This window comes from Oryctolagus cuniculus, chromosome 19 (assembly GCF_051225735.1).
Source record: "Oryctolagus cuniculus isolate XC-2025 breed Fujian yellow rabbit chromosome 19, ASM5122573v1, whole genome shotgun sequence".
NCBI classification, from domain to species: Eukaryota; Metazoa; Chordata; class Mammalia; order Lagomorpha; family Leporidae; genus Oryctolagus; species Oryctolagus cuniculus.
In genome coordinates this window covers 11048931-11069698 of record NC_142885.1, presented here as the reverse complement: position 1 = coordinate 11069698, position 20768 = coordinate 11048931, and the positions used below count along the sequence as shown (strand labels likewise).

Sequence of the window (20768 nt, the reverse complement as noted above, 5' to 3'; positions counted from 1 at the left end):
CTGCCGTGTTAGCACACACTCTTTAAAAATATTTATTTGAAAGGCAGAGTGACAAGAGAGAGGGAGAAAGGGAGAGATACATACCTTCCATCCACTGGTTCACTCCCCAAATGCCCCCAGTGGCCAAGGCTGGGCCAGGCTGAAGCCAGGAGCCTGGAGCTCCATCCTGGTCTCCCACGTAGGTGCAGGAGTCCATGCACTTGGGCCATCTTCCGCTGCTTTCCCAGGTGCACTAGCAGGGAGCTGGATAGGAGGCAGAGCAGCCGGGACTCCAGGCAGCACTGGGATATGGGATGCCGGCGTCACAGGCCGTGGCTAACCACTGCACCACACCACCCGTCCCAGATCTGGAACTTTCCAACTCCCTCCCTCCCTTAGGCTTTGCAGAGCGGACTCAGACCCTGTGCCCTCGGCCTGTGGGCCAGGCCAGGCCCAGCGTGGGAGAGGCCAGCCTGCCTCGCCCCCCCAATCCCTGCTGCCCCAGTACAGCCCTGGCTTTGCTGCTGGGTGGTGGGCGGGGCTCGGTGGCTCCCAGTGGCCCCTTGCAAGGGCCTTGCTGGTGGGTGGCCCTGAGCTGCAGCCTCTGCTGTGCCCATCCCAGCGATGCCCTCATTGTTTGCAAGGGGGCTCCCCGTGGCCTGAGGGGCGAGGCTGTCCCTCAGCTTCACAGAAGAGATGGGGGGGTGGCTGGGAGGGGGCAGATGACAAGTGGCAGGGGCATTTCAGGGCCCGAGCCCCAGCGGCCCCCGCCCCACACACCGTGACCTCCCAGAGGTCACGTGGCCTTCCCCGCGTGGTGTCCTGCACGGCCCCTGTGCTCCGAGGTCGTGGGTTGTATGGTTTGGGAGCTGAACCCGAGAGGAGCTGCCGGCCTCGGGGAGGGGGGAGCAGGACAGAGTGGGCAGGCCCGGGCCTCTGGGGCCTCGCCCCTCACAGGAAGTGGCTGGTGGCGGTCGCCTGGTGCCCGCCCCTAACTCTGCCCTCTCTCTCTGCCCAGACGGGGGCTGCGACAGGACGCGGTCGCGGGTGACCCTGCAGGAGTGGAGTGACCCGCTGGACCACGACCTGGAGGCTCAGCTCATCTACCGGCACCTGCTGGGCGTGGAGCCTGCGCTACGGTGAGGGAGGGGCCGGGGGCTGCGGCTGGGATCCAGGCCCCCCCCCACTGGGTGGAGACCACTGCGGCCCCTCTGCCCGCCTCCCCCTAGTGCCCCCAGCCCCAGCCAGTTTAGAAAAACAGGAGGCTTTTAAAAAAGTAACTTTGTTTTCAAAGGTTTACTTATTTACTTCTTTGTAAGACAGAGTGACAATGGAGAGGGATGGAGAGTTGTTCTGGTTCACTCCCCAAATGCCCACTCCAGCCCGGGCTGGACCAGGCTGAAACCAGGAGCCTGGTACTCCATCTGGGTCTCTCACATGGGAGGCAGGGGCCCAAGCACTTGGGCCGTCCCACATGAGATGCCGGCACTGCAGGTGGTGGCTTTATCCACCGCACCACCGCCCAGCCCCCGCTAAATACAATTTTAAGAAACAGGATGCCACAGGGTCAGCACTGTGGCACAGCAGGTAAAGCCTCCGTCTGCAACACCCCAGAGGGGCACCGGTTCGAGTCCTGGCTGCTCCACTTCCAATCCAGCTTCCTGCTAATGGCTGGGCTCAGCCCTGGCTGTTGCGGATGTCTGTGGAGTGAACCAGCAGATGGAAGATCTTTCTCTGTAACTCTACCTTTGCGCTAAATAAACACACAAACCTTAGAAGGAAAGGAAAGGAAAAAGGCAGGAAGAAAAGAAAGAGCAAGAAGGAAGAGGCCGGGCTCCATCTGTGCACCTCTGGGTGGGCTCGGCCCCGGGGTGTTTAAGGCCAGGGGTCCCTCACTCCCGGGGCTGGCACTGAGTGAGCGCTTCCTTGTTCCTCCTCCAGTCTCCAGGGCTCATCTGGTCCCTGCACAGGCTTTGGCTCTCCCTCCGCCCCACCAGATGCACCTGCTCCCCTGGGAGTGCGGCCCTGGTCGCTTTGCCATCGCCTCCTCTCCTTGATGGCCTGGCCTAGCGCACTGCACCCCCACCCCCATCCCCTTGTCTGGTGACCTCATTGTCCACCTAAGGGCTGTGTCCACCTGCCCCCCGCCTCCCCTCCCCGCCATGTCCATGAGACCCTGTTCCAGCTCCCCTCCACGTATAACCCCTGCAGGATTCGGGTTGCTGTGTTGATCCTGTGTGGCTGAGGTTGGAACCCACGCCACCTGGTCGCCCCGCCCCCGCCCCCTGCCGGTCCCCTTTCACAGTGGGCCCAGCTCCGACCCCCGGAGCTGCTCCCTCCTCACTGCCCCCACTCAGCCTCCCTGGATCGGCTTCTAAAACCTAACAGATAATTTTCCTCCCTTGCATAGAACCCCAGCGGCTTCCCACACGTGTGAAACCCAGAGGCAGTGCCCTGGCCGGCTGCCTCTCGGCCTCGTCTCCGGCCTCCCTCCTCCCATGGGCCGAGCCTGCTGCAGAGACCCCTCTGCTGTCTCACTGCATGGTGGCCGTGCCACCCCAGGCCTTTTGCGCTTGACAGAGACGCATTGCTCAGCCATCCCCGGCTTCTGTGCCCCTCAGCTGTTTGCTTATTTCCTGCCTGTCGCTTGACCACGCTGAGCTGGTGCCCACTTCTGGAACGCCAGGGCTGCTCACAGGGCCTGGCGTGCATGGCCCAGGCCCTCAGCAGATGCCGGAAAAGCGAAAGGCAGATGTGAGGCTGGACAGGGTCTCGCGGAGGGTGCCGCAGGGGAGGGGGGCAGCATGGAGGGAGGGTGACCACTCGGTGTCCCGGAAGCTGCAGGGCCTGGTCCCCTGGGGCCAGGAGGGCAGCACAGAGGGGCACAGCCCTCCCAGAGCAGATGAGGGAGACAGTGAGGGCTGAGCCAGGAGAAACCCTGGACAAGGAGCCTGGAGCCCCGCTGGGCACGGCCGTGCATCCTTGCTGTGTGAACCCCATTAGGAACGGTGCTTGAAATACCACTGGCTCCTATCGCTGTGGGTTTGAGCCCATTAGCAAGGGGCCTTCTGGTCGACCCCCGCCCCCCAGGGCTACCCGCGGCCTCTCTGGGTCACCTGCAGCCCTGGCGGAGTGCAGGGGGGTGGGTTGTGGCTGCTGGCCCTCACTCTGTCGTGTCCCACAGGGAGAAGTGTCGGGAGCTGACTTGCCCTGGGGAAGGTAGGTCCCTCGGCCCAAGCCCCGCACCCCTTGTGGACGGGGGTCCTCAGGCTCTAGAGGCCACGCCCGCCCTCACGGCCCCTCCGCTTGCAGCCCCTGAGGGCTCCCTGGCCCGGCTGCTGCGGATCCTGCAGGACCTGCGCGAGGCCCACGGCGCCCTCCCAGCCAGCACCCTGCCCGCCGAGCCCAGCCGCCTGCTGGCAGTGCAGACCTGAGGCCTGCCCCGCCGTACTGCCTGGTGCCGTGTTCTCGGGCCCTCCGCCTGGTCCCTGGCATGCAGGAGCCAGGGACGAGAAGCCCTGGAAGTCGGGAGCCGGCGGGGCTTTGCGCAGCATGGCCGACCTCACGGCTCCGGGGGTCTGGGTCTTTGCCGCCCCGGGCCAGGCTCTCCAGGGACACCCCTCCCCCTGCCTTGCCAAGGGCAAGTCCAGCCCAAAGCCACCGTTGGAGGGTCCCCACCCCACCCCTGCCCAGGTGGGCTGCTCTCCCAGACCCCGGAGACCAGGCCTCCATCTGAGTGCCCCCTGGTTCCCAGCCCCCAGCCCCATGCTCCCCTCACTGCCTGGCCCTGTGCTGAGGGTCGCAGTGTTCTGTTGCCGACAATAAACCTGCCGTGACAGCCGAGGCTCTGGGCTCTTGAGATGGGGGTCCAGGGAGAGGACCCTGAGGTCGCTGGCCCAAGGAGGGTGCCACCCCCTCACTTGGGATCGGGGTTCCTTTCTCTACCTGGCTGCTGTCCCCACTGCATTCCTGGGCCCCACCCCTACCCCTCACAGGCCACAGAGGCCCGTGGGCCTTCCAGCTGCTGTCTGCACCCAAGCCCCCGGCCCCAAGATGCAGGAGCACCCCTCCCCACCGCCATGCACACGCAGGCGGCACCTGCCCGGGCTGATGCCCAGCGCGCTGGCCAGGCCGTGTCTGCTCCCGCTGCCAGGGTGGGCACCAGCTGTGTCCACAGTGACTCAGCTCAAGGCACCACCCCCAGGGCCTTCAGCACCCCCCCCCCCGACCAGCCCCAGCCCATCCCTGAGCCCTGGGGTTTGTCTAGTGCCCTCATCACCAGGGGTCCCCACGCTGGTCCCACTGTCAGCCAGAGTGGAGTCCAGTCCATGGCCCACATCCTGGGAGCTGGCCTGCCTGCCCTTGGTCGGTTCCTCTGGGGCTTTGCCAGCGCCTCCTCCCCCACCAGGCCCTGCCCCCTGCCCACCTGGAGCCCCCACGGCCTCCTGGGGCAGGATGACGTCACTGGGTCACACAGCAGGTGACAGAGGCAGGGTCCCTCACCCCGTGGTGCCCAGGCTACACCCTGCGCCCACCCCACGATGACCAGCAGAGGGCCACTGCCTGCTGTACAGTCAGCCCGAGTGCAGGGTGGGTGGGGGCTTTGCGCCTCCCGGCGGGGCTCAGCCAGCCTGCTCCCTCACCCCAACACCCCCTTTCCCTGCCCCACCCCCGCCCCCTGCGCTCACGGCCTTCAGCCTCCCTCCCAGAGCAGCACGGAGAACACAGTGCATCCATTCCTCACCTGTTAGCCCATGTGCATCTCTCTTTTTTAAATAAAGATTTATTTATTTGAAAGTTGGAGTTAGAAGGAGAGACGGAGCGCATTTGCTGGTTCACGCCCCAGATGGCTGCAACAGGACGAAGCCAGGACCCAGGAGCCTCATCCGGGTCTCCCACGTGGGTGCAGGGGCCCCAGCACTTGGGCCATCTACTACTGCTTTCCCAGGTGCATTAGCAGGGAGCTGGATTGGAAGTGGAGCAGCCGGGACATGAGCCGGCGACCATATGGGATGCCGGGGCCCAGGCCACTGTGTAGTTGTGCCCCTCGCCTAGCTGTTCCAGGCTGTGGTCACACCATCCCCTCGTGGGGCACCCCACATGGACCTGCAGAAGAGTCTGGGGGTGTGCCGCTCTGGCGAGTGGGGTCAGCACTCCCCCAGGAGAGCAGCCGTCCATGGTGCTGGCCGGGATGGTGGGGGGGAATCCCCTGCTCTGGACCCTGGCCAGGCGTCACCTCCAGGTCTCCGAAGGGCAGCGTCCTAAAGTCTTCAGGATGACCCGAGAGGGCGTGGCTCATTACCCACGGCCCCGGGCAGAGCGGCAGTTCCCAGGTACTAAGTGTCCCCCTTCCGCCCCCGCGCAGGGAGATGCGATTCCCGTGGGGGCTCCAGGCTGCAACCAGGGTCCCGGTGGTTGCTCTGAGCCCCCAGTCCCTGTTGGCCCAACAGCTCCGGGAGGGCCTTTGGTACCAATCAGGAGCTCAAGGGGGGGTGGTGCACCTGTATCCCTCCACCCCCCCGTCACACCTGTCGCACCTGCTCCTCCCAGCGCTCACCCAGCTGCCCCCGCCAACAAGACGCCGGTGACCAGGGCCTCGTGGCTGTTGGCCGGGTGCCTTGGAGGGGCCGTCCACGCCTATCACTCTGACCACAAGACTTTCCTCGACCCCAGCCACGGCCTCCCACTACCCCATGGCTCTGATCTGTGCCGGGGCCTGCTGCAGTGCATTCCAAGGCACATTTCCAAAGAAGAGATCAAGAAGCATGGGCAGCGGACACAGGCGTAGCTCCGGCTTCCCGCTTCGCCGGGCCCCCCGGCCAGCGCAGCGCTCCGACTGCCTGCACCCTGGAGCCGCGCCCCCTGGCCAAGGCGTGGAGCGCGGCGGGGACGCGGCCTCCGGGCTGACGCATGCGCAGAGGAAATTTTTCTTGCGCCTGCGCTAGCTCCTCCCCGCCGCTAGGGGGCAGTGAGCCGGTCCTGGCGCGGTAGGCGCCGCCGGCGTGACCCGGAAGCAGTCGCGCGGTCGGGTTTGGAGGCGGTGGCGGCGGCTGTCTAGTCGCCGGCGGGCCGCGGTCCCAGGATGAACGCACCTCCGGCCTTCGAGTCGTTTCTGCTCTTCGAGGGAGAGAAGAAGTAAGTGGAGCCCGGCGGGGCGGCGGAGGGTCGGGCCGAGGCCCGCAGCTCCTGCGTGTCCTGCGGGCTCGGGGGTCGGAAGTGTTCGAGTGTCCGAGCGGCCTGGGTCCGCCCAGGGGGGCAGTGCCCTGGGCACGCCGGCACTTGCGGGGACTTGCAAAGTGTCCTGCTGCAGAGTGCTGTGGTTCCGCGGGGCCCCGGCAGGCGTCCCTGTGGCGTCCGGCCGGCCACCCGCGTCCTCCCTCCACGCGGCGGCCTGCGCGAGGGCTCCGGAGCTCGGGTCCGCCCTGTCGGGGCCCGCGGTCTGGCGGCCACACATCTGGGCCGGGCTCCCGGGTCGCCCGCCTGCCCGCCCTGTGGTCCTCGGACGCATGGCTTGGCCGGGCGCCCGTGGGAGCGCGCGGACCGTGGCTTTGGGGTTGCGCGTGGGAAGGAGTGTTTGTGGCTTGGCCAAACCGAGGGGCGCAGGCGTTGCGGGTCTCGCTCGTGGGGAAGTCGCTTGGCGAGGGTTTCGCGCGCGTCTAGAAGCTGTGGCGTGGATTGCGTGCGTTCCGTGGTCAGCCGCGGGTGGAGCTTGAACGAGGAGGAGGGTGTTCGGGGGCTGCGCCGAGGGCGCAGGTGCGCGGTTGGAGCCTGCGGCTTCGTGATGAGAGGTGGTAGCCGCTGAGTGTGCCCTGTTTGTCCCATCAGCTGCCCCTGGCTTGGCTCCGGGAACGCCTGGTCATCCTAAGAGGCGGTGGTGTGGCCTGGGTCTGGCCGAGGCGCACTTTGCGCACCTGGAAAAGTGGGCTTCTTGTGCGCGCGCTGTGGTTAAGCACAGGGAAAGGTTAAGTGGGTTCTCGCGGGGGCAATGCCTTCCGAGTCTGAGCAGCCTAGGGTGCGGGGGCTGGGGTGCGACCCTTGTCGGTCTCCCTGGGCACAGACTCGCAACCGGGAGAGCAGGCGTGGTGGTCCGGGGCGCCCCGGGCGCCGTGCAGCCCCCAGGGCGGGCCTGTGGCGCGGGGGGAGTGCCTGCTCCCGCCCTGGCTGCTCCACCTCCCAGGAAGCCGCAGGTGATGGCCCAGGGAGACCTGGCTCTCGTGGGTTCCTAGCTTCAGCGTCTCCCTAGCCCCAGCTGTGGCGGGCATCTGTGGAGTGAACCAGCGGAGAGAAGACCTGTGTGCGTCCCTCTCTGTGGCTCTCTTTCTTTCTCCTTTTTTTTTTTTTTCTTTAAGTTTATCTGAGAGGCAGAGTTAGGTCTTCCATCTGCTGGTTCACTCCCCAGGTGGCCACAACAGCTGGAGCTGAGCCGATCTGAAGCCAGGAGCCAGGACCTCCTTCCAGGTCTCCCATGGGGGTGCAGGAGCCCAAGCATTGGGGCCGTCCTCCGCTGCTTTCCCAGGCGCATTAGCAGGGAGTTGGATTGGAAGTGGAGCAGCTGGGACTCGAACTGGCGCCCATGTGGGATGCGGGCACTGCAGGTGGCTTTACCTGTGCCACAGCAACGTGTTTATGAAGCACCCATTACCATCACAGGTGCTCACGCTGTGGCTTCTGGTATGAACGTGTTTTTAGTTTACACAGCGCCTTTTGTATTTCCTTTCCCATGAACTTTTTAATTTGAAAGACCGAGAGGGAGGGAGAGAGAGAGAGAGAGAGGTCTTCCATCTGCTGGGTCACTCCCCAAATGGCCGCAATGGCCAGGGCTGGGCTGATCTGAAGCCAGGAGCCTCACGGGCGCAGGAGCGCTAGCACTTGGGCCATCTTCCACTGCTTTCCCATGCCCCAGCTGAGAGCTGGATGGAAGTGGAGCAGCTGGGACTTGAACCCACTGCACCAGCTCCCATGGACTCTTCCGCTGCTTTAAAATTTTTTAGGCCGGCGCCGCGGCTCACTAGGCTAATCCTCCGCCTTGCGGTGCCGGCACACCGGGTTCTAGTCCCGGTCGGGGAGCCGGATTCTGTCCCGGTTGCCCCTCTTCCAGGCCAGCTCTCTGCTGTGGCCAGGGAGTGCAGTGGAGGATGGCCCAAGTACTTGGACCCTGCACCCCATGGGAGACCAGGATAAGTACCTGGCTCCTGGCTTCGGATCAGCGCGGTGTGCCGGCCGCAGCGCGCCAGCCGTGGCGGCCATTGGAGGGTGAACCAACGGCAAATGAAAACCTTTCTCTCTGTCTCTCTCACTGTCCACTCTGCCTGTCAAAAAAAAAAAAATTTTTTTTTTAAAGATTTATTTATTTACTTGAGAGAGGAGAGGCAGAGAGAGATCTTCCATCTGCTGGTTCACTCCCCAGTTGGCTGTAATGGCCAGAATCGCACCAGTCCAAAGCCAGGAGCTTCCTCCGGGTCTCCCATGTGGGTGCAGGGGCCCAAGCACTTGGGCCACCTTCTACTGCTTTCCCAGGCCATAGCAGAGAGCTGGATTGGAAGTGGAGCAGCCGGGACTCGAACCAGTGCCCATATGGGATGCCAGCACTACAGGTGCTGGCCCCTTAACATTTTTAATTGACACATAACACTTGCACGTTTTTAAAAAAAGTTTATTTGAAAGTCAGGGTCACACAGAGAGGGAGGGAGGGAGAGGGGTCTTCCATCCGATGGTTTACGCCCCAGATGGTCGCAATGGCCAGAGCTGCGCCGATCTGAAGCCAGGAGCTTCTTCTGGGTCTCCCATACAGGTGCAGGGGCCCAAGGACCTGGGCCATCTTCTACTGCTTTCCCAGGCCATAGCAGAGAGCTGGATCGAAAGTGGGGTAGCCGGGTCTCAAACCAGCACCCAAATGGGATGCTGGTGCTTCAGGCCAGAGCGTTAACCCACAGCTCCGGCCCCTACTTGTACATTTTTAAAAACATTTGAGGGGTAGACTACAGAGAAGGAAAGAGAGCGAGCACTTGGGCCATCTTCCAGGGCTTTCCCAGGCCACAGCAGGGAGCTGGATTAGAAGTGGAGCAGCCGGGACTTGAACTTGGGCCTGTATGGGATGCCAGTGCTGCGGGTGGAGGTTTAGCCTCCTATGCTGCAGCACTGCCCCAACACCAGCCCCAAAAAAGGTTTAAAAAAGCAGTTTTAAAAATCTTTTCTGGCCGGCGCCGTGGCTCACTAGGCTAATCCTCCGCCTTGCGGTGCCGGCACACCGGGTTCTAGTCCTGGTTGGGGCGCCGGATTCTGTCCCGGTTGCCCCTCTTCCAGTCCAGCTCTCTGCTGTGGCCAGGGAGTGCAGTGGAGGATGGCCCAAGTGCTTGTGCCCTGCATCCCATGGGAGACCAGGAGAAGTACCTGGCTCCTGCCATTGGATCAGCGTGGTGCGCTGGCCACAGCGGCCACTGGGGGGTGAACCAATGGCAAAAAAAGGAAGACCTTTTCACTGTCCACTTTGTGAAAAAAAACAAAAAAAAAAAAAAACAAAAAAAAACCTCCTCCTACAAGGAGAGCTTCATCAGGGCTGAAGCACAGGTAGTGCTGGGGTTGAGAATTCTGCTTTGGAAGCGCCTCGTGGGGTGGGTGGCCAGGGTCGGGGGGGCAGACACGCCGCTGCGGGAGCCCACCGCAGAGGGGGTGGGAGCCATGGGTGCCCTGGGGGGCAGGGGGCCCTGCCCCAGCCTCACCTCCGCCTCCTCCCAGGATCACCATCAACAAGGACACCAAGGTCCCCAACGCGTGCCTGTTCACCATCAACAAGGAGGACCACACGCTCGGGAACATCATTAAATCGTAAGTGCCCGGCCAGGGGCCCACGCACGGGCTGGCCTTGCCCTCAGGGCTGCCCGCTCGGGGGCGCTGCCCGTTCTGGTGGCAGCCCAGGCACTGCCCCTCGCGCGGGTTCGAGGCCCTGGCGCTGCCCCGCAGGGCACTTAGCAGCCTCTCAGCCCCGCCCGTGACGCGGCTCGTCCCTCATCGTCAGATGACACTGACCCTTACATGCACCCCACCCCTTGTCTATCCCGGGCCAGCAGGCCCCCCTCCTCCCCTGTGACAGACTCTCACGTCGAGGGGAGGTGGCAGAGGCACGGTGTGGTTGTCCAGGGTCCCCGTGTCCCAGCCAAGTAGGTGGCCAGGGCTGTGACCGCCCCTCCCCTGCAGGTGGCGCCAGCAAGGCGGGCCCGTCCCAGCTTGTGTCAGAGGCTGGGGGCAGGAGTCTGGGCAGTGCCCCCCCTGAGCGAGCCGGTGGTGTGTCCTCGCGTGCCCAGGGCCCAGGCCTCTCCCGCCGCCGCTTGGGCCGGTGTCTGTGGTGTGCTAACGCTGCGGGGCACGCACGGCACCTCCTCTTCCAAGTGTCTTCCCGGTAGGGGAACACCCTGGGCTACACAGCTGGCACAGGCGCCGCCTGGGAGCCCTCAGCGCGCCCTCTCTCCCGCCCCAGGCAGCTGCTCAAGGACCCGCAGGTGCTGTTTGCTGGCTATAAAGTCCCCCACCCCCTGGAGCACAAGATCATCATCCGCGTGCAGACCACCCCCGACTACAGCCCGCAGGAGGCCTTCACCAACGCCATCACCGACCTCATCAGCGAGCTCTCGCTGCTGGAGGAGCGCTTCCGGGTGAGGCGGGGCCCCAGCAGTCCCCGGGATGTGTGCCCTACCAGGCCGGGGGCGGCCTGCTGCCCCTCAGGGCTGCTTCCAGGCATCTGTCTGGGTCACACCAGCCCGCGGCAGGGCATGGGGACGGCTCTCCTGTGGGGCGCCAGGCGGGGGCCGCCCAGTACCTGCCCTCTTCCTCCCCACAGGTGGCCATCAAGGACAAGCAGGAGGGCATCGAGTAGCGGCTGGAGGAGCTGCCCGGGCCCCTGGGACCGCGTGGACTGTGGGGACGGCCTGTCACTCTTCTAGAGGCTTGGGGTCGCATCCCAGGAGCAGGGTGGGGCCCGCATAGCTACCGAGCTGTCTACAATGGAGGAATTTAATAATAAAAATACTCGTAAAAAGCCCCCAGGCGCAGTGACTTAGGCGGTGTCCGGGGTGCCGGGGTGCGGCCGGCTCCTCCAGATGGCCACGATGTTGGAGTCCGTCAGCGCCGTGAGGTAGCTGAAGGTGGGGTCGGCCACCACCGTGTTCACCATGGTCTTGCTCACGGCCTGGCCCAAGGCCCAGGGCTGCGGCCATCTGAGGACCTGGTGGGGGAGACCCGGCTGAGCAGGGTGCCCGCGTGGAGCCCACCCCGCCCGGCAGGGGAGCCCGCGCACCTGCGTGGGGGCCTGCGTGGGTGCCGGCTGCGCAGGCGGCTGGCGCAGGAGCTGCCTCACGTCGTATAGCCACACGTTGCCCTCCTCGTCCCCACACAGCACCGCCGCCTCGTCTGCAGGCACAGGCAGGCTCAGGTGGGGCAGCGGGGGTGGGGGGTGCTCCTGGGGGCAAGTGCTCACCTGGGCAGGTGCTGAGGGAGAAGTAGGCCAGGTTGGTGGACGACCACTGCAGCCAGGCCAGGACGACCACGGCCACCGAGGACCGGCTGCCCCTGCCACCCCATGTCTGGCTCCAGCTCCATAAGCAGATGGTGCCTGGGCTGTTCCCCTTGGAGGCTGCGGGAGAACAGGGGGTGCCAGGCTGAGCCCGAGACCCCAGCCCCCGAGGGAAGCCATCGGCCCAGGCTGGCCGCACTCACCCACGACGTCCTCGTTCACAAAGGCCAGCCCGTCCACTCTGCGCCCGGGCGCCTCGGAGAACACGAACTCCACCTCACACGCCCTGTGTGTGTTGGGGGTGGGGAGGCAGGGCTGTGCACCAGAGCCAGGGGCCGGACGCCCCCAGACCTGGGCCCAGGGCTGCACGCCCCAGCCCTCACCTGCCCTGTCCTCCCAGTGGCCCAGGCCACCATGCCGCCTCACTGCTGCCAGCTGTCCCCACCACAGGCTGTTCCCCCTCCCTGCCCCACATGAGCTGGCTCTGCCACCCAGCACCCTTCTGAAGGGGCCTGGGGGGGGGCACACCTGTCCCGAGTGCCTGTGCCCGGCAGGGGCAGATGTGCCCCAGGGCCTCTCCTGCTCACCACCACCAGGGGCCTCAAGCTGGTGCGCAGCGGGCTGGGCTCCATCACTCAGCCACAGGCGAGGGGAAGGCGGCAGGGGCGCGGGGAGCCCGCCCCACCTCACCTCCTCTTCTGGGGCTGGTCCAGCCGCACGTCCCAGCAGCAGCAGCCGCCCTCACAGCCGGCCAGCAGATAGGCATCCGGGCAGGAGGGGACGGGGCAGAGGCGCAGGGGGATGGAGGCGGCGTCCAGTGTGAGCAGCTGGCTGTGGGGGGGGAGATGGGAGCTGCTGGCCCCAGCTGGCCCCCGCCCTGCTGCCCAGCTCGCCCCGCCCCAGCCCTGCCCTGCCGTCACCTCGCCTGGAATTCGTAGTCGTGGTTGGGCACCCCGATGTCCCAGAGGATGATCCGCTTGTCATAGGAGGCCGCTGAGGAGGGGTGGGCAAAGGGACAGGTGGCCCTGCTCCCATTGGCTGGCCGCGTCCCAGGCTGAGGCTGGGCAACCGAGGCCAGCCCTGTCCCTCCTTGCTCTAGCCCAGGGCCCACACCGCAGTCGCCAGGGCAGCTCGGGCCCCGCCCATTGGGGGTCACCACCCAGGTCCCTGACGGGGGAGCAGGGCGGCCCGGGTGCTGGGAAATCCAAGGCCACAGAGCAGCAGCAAAGGTGGGCGTGAAGCCCAGAGGGGGGCCTGAGGTTCTGTCTTCCCGCCAGGGCAGCAGGAGAAGGGTGCGGGGGCCCCGGCAGAGGGCGGGTCTTACTGAAGAGGTGGGTCTCCCGAGTCGGGCTGAAGCAGAGGGTGGCGATGGCCTTCTTGTGGGCCCGGATGGCTCCGCAGCAGAAGCCGGCGCGCACGTGCAGCAGCCGGACCAGGCCCCGCAGGCCCGCAGCCGCCAGCACGTTCCAGCGCTTCTTGTGGCCGGCTTGGGTGACCACCGTCAGGGTCGTCCAGGCCACCGAGAAGAACTCCTGGCGGGGGGGAGGAAGCAGCTGTGGGCACCGCCCCGCACGGCGGCGTCGGCTTCCCCGGCGTGGGAGCAGGGAGGCAGGGGCCCACACCCACCTCGCCAGGCGCCTTGTACTTGTGGAGCACGATGCCCGTCTGGCAGTCGATCACGCACACAGCCTCCCCGCCGCAGGTGGCCACGGTCTGCGACGTGGCCCCCGAGCCCCCTGTTTTGAGGGGCTCAGCTGAGCGGAAACCTGGACTGGAGAGCTCCCGCCTGGCTGGAGGACACCTTCTAAACTGTCCCCTCCCATCCAAGGCGGCCCCCTTGGTGGTACACCCTGGCCCCTGGGGCAGGTGCTGTGCTGCAGAGGGCTGAGCCCCCACCCGCGGCGCCGGCCTCCCATGTGGGCGCCAGGCTGTATCCGGGCCACTCTTCCTCCCACCCAGCTCTCTGCTTACGGCCAGAGAAAGCAGTGGAGGATGGCCCAAGTGCTTGCTCCTGCACCGCCTGGGACGCTGGGATGAAGCTCGTGGCCTCGGATCAGCCCAGCTCCGGGGCTGCAGCCAATTTTCCCCAAATGTGAACCAGTGGATGAAGACCTCTCTCTGTGCCTCTCCCTGTCTCTGTAACTACCTCTTAAACAAACAAACAAAAAATCTCAAAAGAAGCCCCTGTCTGGTCTGCCTGGGTCTGACTCCAGCTCCACTCCTGATTTGACTTCCTGCTAATGCAGACCCTGGACTGGATTCCAGTTCTGGCCTCAGCCGGGGGCTGTTGTAGGCATGCAGGGAGTGGACCAGTGGATGGGGCCCCTCTCTCAAATAACGACTTTTTAGAAAAACAGCTCCCGTGGGACCCGCAGCTTCATGTCGTGGGCCGCGGCCCCGCCACCCTCCGTGGGCCCTGTGGCCGTACCCTCCTCCGGGGCCGGCTCGAAGGCGCAGGCCCACAGCTAGGTCTCCAGGTCCTAGCCCCGCCCCTGGCACGCCCCCACGGGCAGCCGTACCCTCCTCCGGGGCCGGCTCGAAGGCGCAGGCCCACCGCTAGGTCTCCAGGCCCTGGCCCCGCCCCCGCCACGCCCCCGCGGGCGGCCGTACCCTCCTCCGGGGCCGGCTCGAAGGCGCAGGCCCACAGCTGGGTCTCCAGGCCCTGGCCCCGCCCCCGCCACGCCCCCGCGGGCGGCCGTACCCTCCTCCGGGGCCGGCTCGAAGGCGCAGGCCCACAGCTGGGTCTCCAGGTCCTTGGGGCTGTTGTTCTTGCTGTGGCACTGCAGGAAGTGCAGCGGCTCCAGCTTCAGGGCAGCCTGGGGGGCAGAGCGCGTCAGGGGCTGTGCGAGCCCTTGACCTCCCCACCCCTGCCCACCGCCCAGCTCACCTGGCTGCTGTCCGAGCCCCCAGGGCTGCCCTCCCTCCGGGCGGCCGGGGAGGCGCGCACCCGCTTGGGGGCAGAGAGGCCGAGTGGGGTGTCATCGGGCCGCTTCACCAGCCTGGCCTGCGGAGAGGACCTGGGTGACCACGGGCCCGAAGTCCCCGGGACTTCCTGCCCGAACCACGGCCCCGCCATGGGGTGGGAGCCGCGGATGGCCCAGGGTCCCGGGGGGAGCCAACTCAGGCAGAAGGGGCACGGCAGGCCCTGGGAGCCCCGGGGGCCACACGCAGCCACGCTCACCTTGGGCTTGTGGGCAGCTGCAGCTTCTGGGGGCTTATCGGGGACACTGGCCACATGGACCTGTGTCCCACCAGAGGCCACCAACTCCTCGGAGATCATCCGCACCTGGGGGGGGGGGCATCAGGAAGCTGGGCACAGTCCTGGGTCCCCCAGCATCCCCCAGACTCGTGCTCCAAGGGGGCGTATGCTTCCTACTTGGAAAGGGATTCAGCCAATAGGGCCGTCTCCTCTGTCCAGCCGCCCCACCCCCCCAGCCCCTCGGGGCAGGCCAGCGCCCCGGCGCGGCAGGGTGAGCACCTACACGCCACTGGGTGAACTCGCTGAGGGACTCGGGCCCGTAGCGGACGTCTCTGACCGCGGACTTCACAAAGTCGGCCTGCGCCTTCTGGGTCTCCTTTTCTGGGCCCAGCGCCTCCATGAACTTCTCCCAGTGAGCTGTGACCTGGGGGAGGAGGGACGGGATCCAGCCCTGGCCAGCCCCTATCTGACCTCACACCCCGCGGGTGTCAACCCTGCACCACCGGTGGCTAGCCCCACCCCCTGCCCCGCCCCCTCTTATCCACACATTGCAGGAACCTGGTCAACACAGACCCCAGGAACGGCCCCCCTCCACGGACAAAGGGGGCCCCACCACAGCGGGGCTCAGGCACAGCGGGCAGGAGCGCTCAGGGCAGAGCCCGCCACCGGCCCCTCCCGCCGCGCGCAGGTGCTGCTCAGTGGCTGCCGGCCCGTACCCTGCTGGTCAGCTCGCGGTTCAGGCTCTCCACCTGCGTGCAGTTGGCGGAGGCATCCTTGCCGTTCACCTTCCGGAGGTTGGGCAGGAGAAAGGAGACTTTCAGGTTGTCGCTGACCTGCGGGGTGCAGGGCGAGCGCAGCTCAGGCGGCGGCCGGCCCGAGCCCGGGGCCCAGGGCCCGGAGCCCTCCCCCGCGGGGCTGTCCACTGACCGTCAGGAAAGGGTTGCCCTCCAGGCTGAGCTCCTCCAGCTGCGGGAACTGGCACAGGGCCGAGACGTCGGCCAGCTGGTTGTTGGCGCAGCGCAGGACGCGCAGGTGCGCCAGCCCCAGGTTGGCCGGCAGCGTGTCCAGCTGGTTGTTGGACAGGTCCAGCTCCTGCAGCTGCTTCAGGCGGCCCAGCAGCTTGGGGTCCAGGTGCTCCGAGTGCAGCTTCAGCCCGGACAGGCTGCGGCGGGGGCAGGGCGGGGAGGCTCAGGGCCAGGGTGCCGGGAGAGCCCTTCCGCCTGCGAAGCTGCCCCCCGGGCCTGCATGGCGCCCCCAGGACGCCTTTCCCCGCGCCCCTTTGAGCTCAACAGGTGGCTCAACCCGCAACCCGCCCTCTTCGGGGCTGCGACCGCGCGCATCTCCTCCGCAGGAGACGTTTGGCGGGAACGGCCGCGGGGCCCCCTCCCGAGCGCGAGCGACTTAACGGCCGCCGGCCTCTCTTCCCAACGGCCCACCGACCCCGTGGGACCTCGCTCCCGGCCCCCTTCTTACTCCAGGCTCCGGATCCGTCCCAGCCGGTCGCTCTTGGGTCGCCCGCGCTGCAGCAGCAGCCGCGCAGTGAGGGGGCCCATGGCGCCGACGCGCCGCCCCGGCAGCCCGCGGAACCCACGCTCCCCAGTCCGAAGCCCACGCCTGAGGTCAGCGCAGCCCAGGAGGCGGTGCCGAATGAGCCCCGCGGGCGCAGGCGGCCGCGACCGGAAGGAAGCCAGGACCACGTGCCCCGCGCGCGGACTACGACTCCCGGCGGCCCCCGCGGCCCGGCGCCTGCGCACTGGCCGCCCGGACGGCGCGATGGCGGCGGCGGCGGCGGCGGCCGAGGCCCCGGAGGTGCTCAAGGAATGTGGCTGCAAGGGCATCCGGACCTGCCTGATCTGCGAGCGGCAGCGCGGTGGGTTCCCGCCCTGGCAGCTCTCCCCGCAGGTAGGGGCTGAGCGAGGGACCGCGCCCACAAAACCCGCTCTGCGTAGGGGAAAGGGAGGCCCGCCGCGGCCGGGGTGACAGTCCGTCAGGGGGCGAGGCCGCGGTGGGTGCGCGCGCGGCGGCGGGGTGATACCCCAGGAGAGGGACTGCGGGGGTTTGGAGGGGAGAAGGGGTCACGTGAGCTCGCACCCGGGCAGGCAGGGAAGGAGGTGCGGAGGCTGCGAGGCCGGCGCAGTGACCACGGCCATCGCCGGAGCCCGCTGCCCCGCTCTGGCTCCGCGCGCCCAGGAGAAGGGAAAGGAGGGGGTGGAGGGGACACCTGGGCAGACGCGACCTAGGTGTCCATCGGCAGAGACGTGAGTGGCGCGGCGTTGTCTGTGAGCCCTGGACGGAGCGGAGGAGACCCGCTGACCCGCGCTGCAGGGTGGGGAGCCTTGAGCGCCCGCCCCGAGCGGAGTGAGCCGGTCCCTTGGGACGACTCGGGAGGAGTCACTTGCGCAGGGACGGAGGAGAAACGCGTCTCCAGGGGCTGGGGAGGGGAGAGGACGGGGGGCGGGGAGGCCTGCGGTGGGAGCGGGCCCGGAGACGGGAGTGCAGGAGGAGGGGCCGCAGAGGCCAGCCCGCTTTCTGGTGCCCATGGGGTCCTAGCCTGGGTGGTGGCTCTGGCCGGGACCCGCGCAGGTCCGTGTCCCCGCTCTCACCTGCAGGACAGCTGTGCCGGGGTGAAGCCGGCGCTGCTGGAGCAAACCGGCTGCTTCAGCACCGATCTGGCTTCTCCTTGCCCCAGGGAAGGGTCGAGGCCTTGGGTCACCCCGGTGGACAGAGCTGAGGGTAGAAAAGAGGCAGTGGCGAGGGGCTGGGGGCCCCGGGGGAGTGACTAGCGGGCAAGGACAGGAAGGGAGGTGCGGCGCTGAGGCCTGGAAGGGGACAGGGCCAGGTGTGGCCCCGGGATGGTGGCAGAGCGGGGGCATCGTGGGAGAGGAGGCGCCAGCGACAGCTCAGGGGTGAGAGGTGTGTGCGAGGAGAGGCTGGGCTCAAGTGAAGGCCCAGCTGATGGGGGGAGATGAGGGGGTGGGGCGGGTGTGGTGGGGCAGGATCCTGATCCCTGCACCCCCGGCGAGGGGGGGTGTCCCAGGAACGCTGCACTGCTGTCGCCCAGCCCTCCCTGGGGGACCGCGGCAGGGTCAGCAAGGACCCCGAGAGCCTGCAGTATGAGATGCAGGGCCGGGGAGGGAGGGCCGTCAGTGCACGAGATCCGGGACACCTGAAGGGGGTAGTGACCCAATTAGGGTGGCAGAGACAAGCCCCCAACGGCAGTGGGCAGAGAGGCCAGGCACCGCAGCACAAGGGGTCAGCCAGTCACGGCCCTCGCGGATGGCTGATGACGGTGACAGCTCAGCTGGGTGCCTCTTGGGCCACCACAGAGGGGGACACCTCCCCTCCGACCTCCGGCCCTGTGCTGCTCTCCCAGGGTCACCTGGCTGGGCCGGGGGCTCCCACCCAGGCCTTTTCCGTCCACGCACCCGAGGCAACGGCGCATTTGCAGACTGCTCCCGGGTGTGCGGCCCTGAGCTGGCTCCTTGACCTTGCTGCGCCCCCTCTGGGAGATGGACGTCAAAAGGAGGGCCGCTCCGGACAGGGGAAGAGCAAGGAGCCACCCCAGGGCACCTCGCCCCGGGGAGGGGGACTCCCTCAGCGTGTGGCGGTCCTGTGATGCCCACCCCCTCTCCGGCAGAGAACACACGAGTTCCTTTACTGCTCGGACACGGGCTGGGCCGTGGGTGCCGCCGACTCCGACTTTGAGGGCTGGGCCTTCCCCTTCCCGGGGGTGATGCTCATCGAGGACTTCGTGACCCGGGACGAAGAGGCCGAGATGGTGCGGCTGATGGACCGCGACCCCTGGAAGCTCTCGCAGTCCGGACGCCGGAAGCAGGTGCGCCGGGCTGCGCGGGGGAGGTCTCGCACCACGAGCCCTGGGCTGAGGGAGTGGGCGGCCAGGGTCGCTGGGCGGGGGCTGGGTCTACTCCTGAGGGGCCGGTTCCTGACGGGCATTCAGACTTCTGTGGCTGCCGTGGGCTGCCTGCCCCCTCCCCCCATCACGTTCCACGTCCCGGCACACGTGCCTGCCTGTTCTCCTGTGACTCCCTGGCCAGGGACCACAGCATCCCTGCTTAGGCCCGGTCCACCTGCCTATTCCCCACCCTGCCTCGGCTGCCCTCCAGGGCCAGTACTGACAGTCACCCCTCCCGCGCACTCTGCCGTCTAAGCCACAGCCCTCGGGAACCGGGCCGTGCCGTGGCTGGGAATGGGCCACGGGCAGCTCTGGTCATCTTTTTTTTTTTTTTTTTTTTTAAAGATGTATTCATTTATTTTAAAGGCAGAGTTAGAGGCAGAGGTAGGGCCCTCCCACTGCAACACAGGGTCCTGCCCGCCCCCAGCACCCTGGGCTATGCCCCACAGAGGTCACCGGGCTCCGCCATGGCCCGGGGTCGCAGGCTGCTCGCCCTGTGCCTGCCTCCTCCCCCCGCTGGGAACGCCCCATTCCCGGGGCCAGGCGCTCTGCACCGCGTCCCCGTGCCCGAATGCCCAGGACTCGGTCCTCGACGGCCGCCTCTGTCGGCTCAGCCAACTGCCCCCCCCCCCCCCCCGCCTCTCCCCGCAGGACTACGGCCCCAAGGTCAACTTCCGGAAGCAGAAGCTGAAGACCGCGGGCTTCCGAGGCCTCCCCAGCTTCAGCCGCGAGGTGGTGCGGAGAATGGGCCTCTACCCCGGCCTGGAGGACTTCCGGCCCGTGGAGCAGTGCAACCTGGACTACTGCCCCGAGCGGGGCTCCGCCATCGACCCCCACCTGGACGACGCCTGGCTGTGGGGCGAGCGGCTGGTGAGCCTCAACCTGCTGTCCCCCACCGTGCTGTCCATGAGCCGGGAGGCGCCCGGCAGCCTGCTGCTCTGCTCGGCGCCGGCCGCCGGCCCCGAGGCCCTGGTGGACAACCTGATCGCCCCCAGCAGGTCCGTGCCGTGCCAGGAGGTGGAGGTGGCCGTGCCCTTACCCCGCCGCTCCCTGCTGGTGCTCACCGGGGCCGCGCGGCACCTGTGGCAGCACGCCATCCACCGCAGGCACGTGGAGGCCCGGCGCGTGTGCGCCACCTTCAGGGAGCTGTCGGCCGAGTTCCGCCCTGGGGGGCGGCAGCAGGAGCTGGGGTGGGAGCTCCTCAACATCGCACTCTCCTTTCAGGGGAGACCTGTGTGAACCCCACCCCACCCTCGGCCGGCAGCAGGGAGACTGAGCCTCCCTCGCCCCCACCCTCGGCCGGACAGCAGCAGGGCCCTGGCTAGTGCTGACACGCGAGACTGAACCCTCCCCGCCCCCACCCCAGGATGGGAGCCAGCCCTCCGCCGGACGGCAGCAGGGCCCTGGCTAGTGCCCAGACGTGAGACCCTGGGGCGCCGTGGGCAGTGAGGCCTGCCGGGGCTGTTCTGAGGGGCAGGCACGTCCCACCTGCGCCGTGGCCACCCTGCCTGGGTCGCTTGGTTGTCACAGTTCAGGAGAAGTGGAGTAACCTGAGCTTACGCAGCGTTGCTTCCGTGTGAGACGTTTTCCTCGCTGTCCACTCCCCTGACCCGGGGGTGCACGGGCTGGAGGGCGTGGGCGGGCGAGGACTGCAGTTGGTGACGGCTGCTGACTTGGGCTCAGTCTGGGTCGTGCTTGACCCCCTGGGGTGGGGGCCGCGCGGGTCAGGGGGAGCTGCGAACCTGGTCCTCCCTCTGCTCCCCCGCCCAGCCTGTGTGAGCAAGAGACTCAGCTCCCAGGATTCCTCGAGGCTGCTCCCTTTGTGGCCCTGGGCGCCTACCTGGCCGGGCGCTGCGGTCAGGTGCGGGGTGGTCCCTGGAGGCTGAGGGGTGTGGCCAGCCCTCTGTCCCGCTGCTTGTGAGACGGAATAGACTTGGGAGCCACCGGGGGAGCAGGGCCTGGTCTTTGCAGCCCAGATTCTGGGCCTCGGCGTGGTCCAGGGCGTCCTGCGTGGCCTCACAGCAAGGCTGCCCGGGTTTCCAGGGCTGAGTGACTGACTGCTGTGCCTGGCTGGCTCCCACGGATGGAGCCTGAGGGTAACCCCAAGCAGGTCCATCTTGGGGCACCCAGAGGGGAACCTGATGCCTGGAAGCTACACCCTGGTCCCCTCA

The 20768-nt window shown here is 67.2% G+C and overlaps 4 protein-coding genes across 6 annotated transcripts in view; 3 read left to right on the top strand and 1 right to left on the bottom strand.

Moving 5' to 3' along the window:
- The window catches only part of LOC103346668 (ras GTPase-activating protein 4), a 34759-nt gene extending 30939 nt beyond the window's left edge, over positions 1-3820 (top strand). For both annotated transcript variants that reach the window (XM_089321077.1, XM_051837944.3), the window contains exons 19-21: positions 998-1118; positions 3164-3198; positions 3292-3820. In XM_089321077.1, the coding sequence (XP_089177203.1) occupies positions 998-1118; positions 3164-3198; positions 3292-3413 (278 nt within the window). In that variant the 3' untranslated portion in view covers positions 3414-3820. The remainder of the gene's footprint in view (positions 1-997; positions 1119-3163; positions 3199-3291) is intronic.
- Positions 3821-5994: 2174 nt separating this feature from the next.
- On the top strand, positions 5995-11014 carry POLR2J (RNA polymerase II subunit J). The gene is made up of 4 exons (XM_002723983.6): positions 5995-6114; positions 9715-9804; positions 10454-10628; positions 10814-11014. Exons 1-4 carry the CDS (start codon positions 6062-6064, stop codon positions 10847-10849), a joined length of 354 nt encoding a protein of 117 aa, XP_002724029.1. The 5' UTR covers positions 5995-6061; the 3' UTR covers positions 10850-11014.
- LRWD1 (leucine rich repeats and WD repeat domain containing 1) lies at positions 10973-16237 on the bottom strand. Its single transcript, XM_089321963.1, has 16 exons — positions 16158-16237; positions 15612-15846; positions 15401-15517; positions 14968-15108; positions 14667-14771; positions 14373-14489; positions 14131-14301; positions 13914-13950; positions 13112-13221; positions 12810-13017; positions 12406-12478; positions 12176-12316; positions 11689-11771; positions 11450-11605; positions 11270-11382; positions 10973-11197 (listed from the first exon to the last, which is right to left on the bottom strand). The coding sequence occupies exons 1-16, from the start codon at positions 16235-16237 to the stop codon at positions 11030-11032; spliced, it is 2055 nt and encodes a 684-aa protein (XP_089178089.1). The 3' UTR covers positions 10973-11029.
- Positions 16238-16417: 180 nt separating this feature from the next.
- ALKBH4 (alkB homolog 4, lysine demethylase) lies at positions 16418-20165 on the top strand. Of its 2 annotated transcripts, none has more exons than XM_089321082.1 (3): positions 16418-16554; positions 18322-18519; positions 19249-20165. In XM_089321082.1, the coding sequence occupies exons 2-3, from the start codon at positions 18418-18420 to the stop codon at positions 19834-19836; spliced, it is 690 nt and encodes a 229-aa protein (XP_089177208.1). In that variant the 5' UTR covers positions 16418-16554; positions 18322-18417; the 3' UTR covers positions 19837-20165. The 2 variants fall into 2 exon arrangements, with proteins under 2 accessions (XP_089177208.1, XP_069920580.2); XM_070064479.2 differs by having other exon boundaries at positions 16421-16586.
- The last annotated feature ends 603 nt before the right edge of the window (positions 20166-20768 follow it).

What these genes read in the sequence shown, in the direction of transcription:
- LRWD1 (XM_089321963.1), bottom strand. Translation starts at nt 16,237, where the DNA reads ATGGGCCCCCTCACTGCGCGGCTGCTGCTGCAGCGCGGGCGACCCAAG. An exon ending in AGGGCAACCCTTTCCTGACG is followed by an intron (nt 15,518 to 15,611) that starts GTCAGTGGACAG and finishes TGCACCCCGCAG; the next exon opens with GTCAGCGACAACCTGAAAGT. An exon ending in CGAGCCGGCCCCGGAGGAGG is followed by an intron (nt 13,222 to 13,913) that starts GTACGGCCACAG and finishes CCCTCAAAACAG; the next exon opens with GGGGCTCGGGGGCCACGTCG.
- ALKBH4 (XM_070064479.2), top strand. Translation starts at nt 16,458, where the DNA reads ATGGCGGCGGCGGCGGCGGCGGCCGAGGCCCCGGAGGTGCTCAAGGAA. An exon ending in CCTGGCAGCTCTCCCCGCAG is followed by an intron (nt 16,587 to 18,321) that starts GTAGGGGCTGAG and finishes CCTCTCCGGCAG; the next exon opens with AGAACACACGAGTTCCTTTA. An exon ending in AGTCCGGACGCCGGAAGCAG is followed by an intron (nt 18,520 to 19,248) that starts GTGCGCCGGGCT and finishes CTCTCCCCGCAG; the next exon opens with GACTACGGCCCCAAGGTCAA.
- POLR2J (XM_002723983.6), top strand. Translation starts at nt 6,062, where the DNA reads ATGAACGCACCTCCGGCCTTCGAGTCGTTTCTGCTCTTCGAGGGAGAG. An exon ending in CTCTTCGAGGGAGAGAAGAA is followed by an intron (nt 6,115 to 9,714) that starts GTAAGTGGAGCC and finishes GCCTCCTCCCAG; the next exon opens with GATCACCATCAACAAGGACA. An exon ending in CTCGGGAACATCATTAAATC is followed by an intron (nt 9,805 to 10,453) that starts GTAAGTGCCCGG and finishes CTCCCGCCCCAG; the next exon opens with GCAGCTGCTCAAGGACCCGC.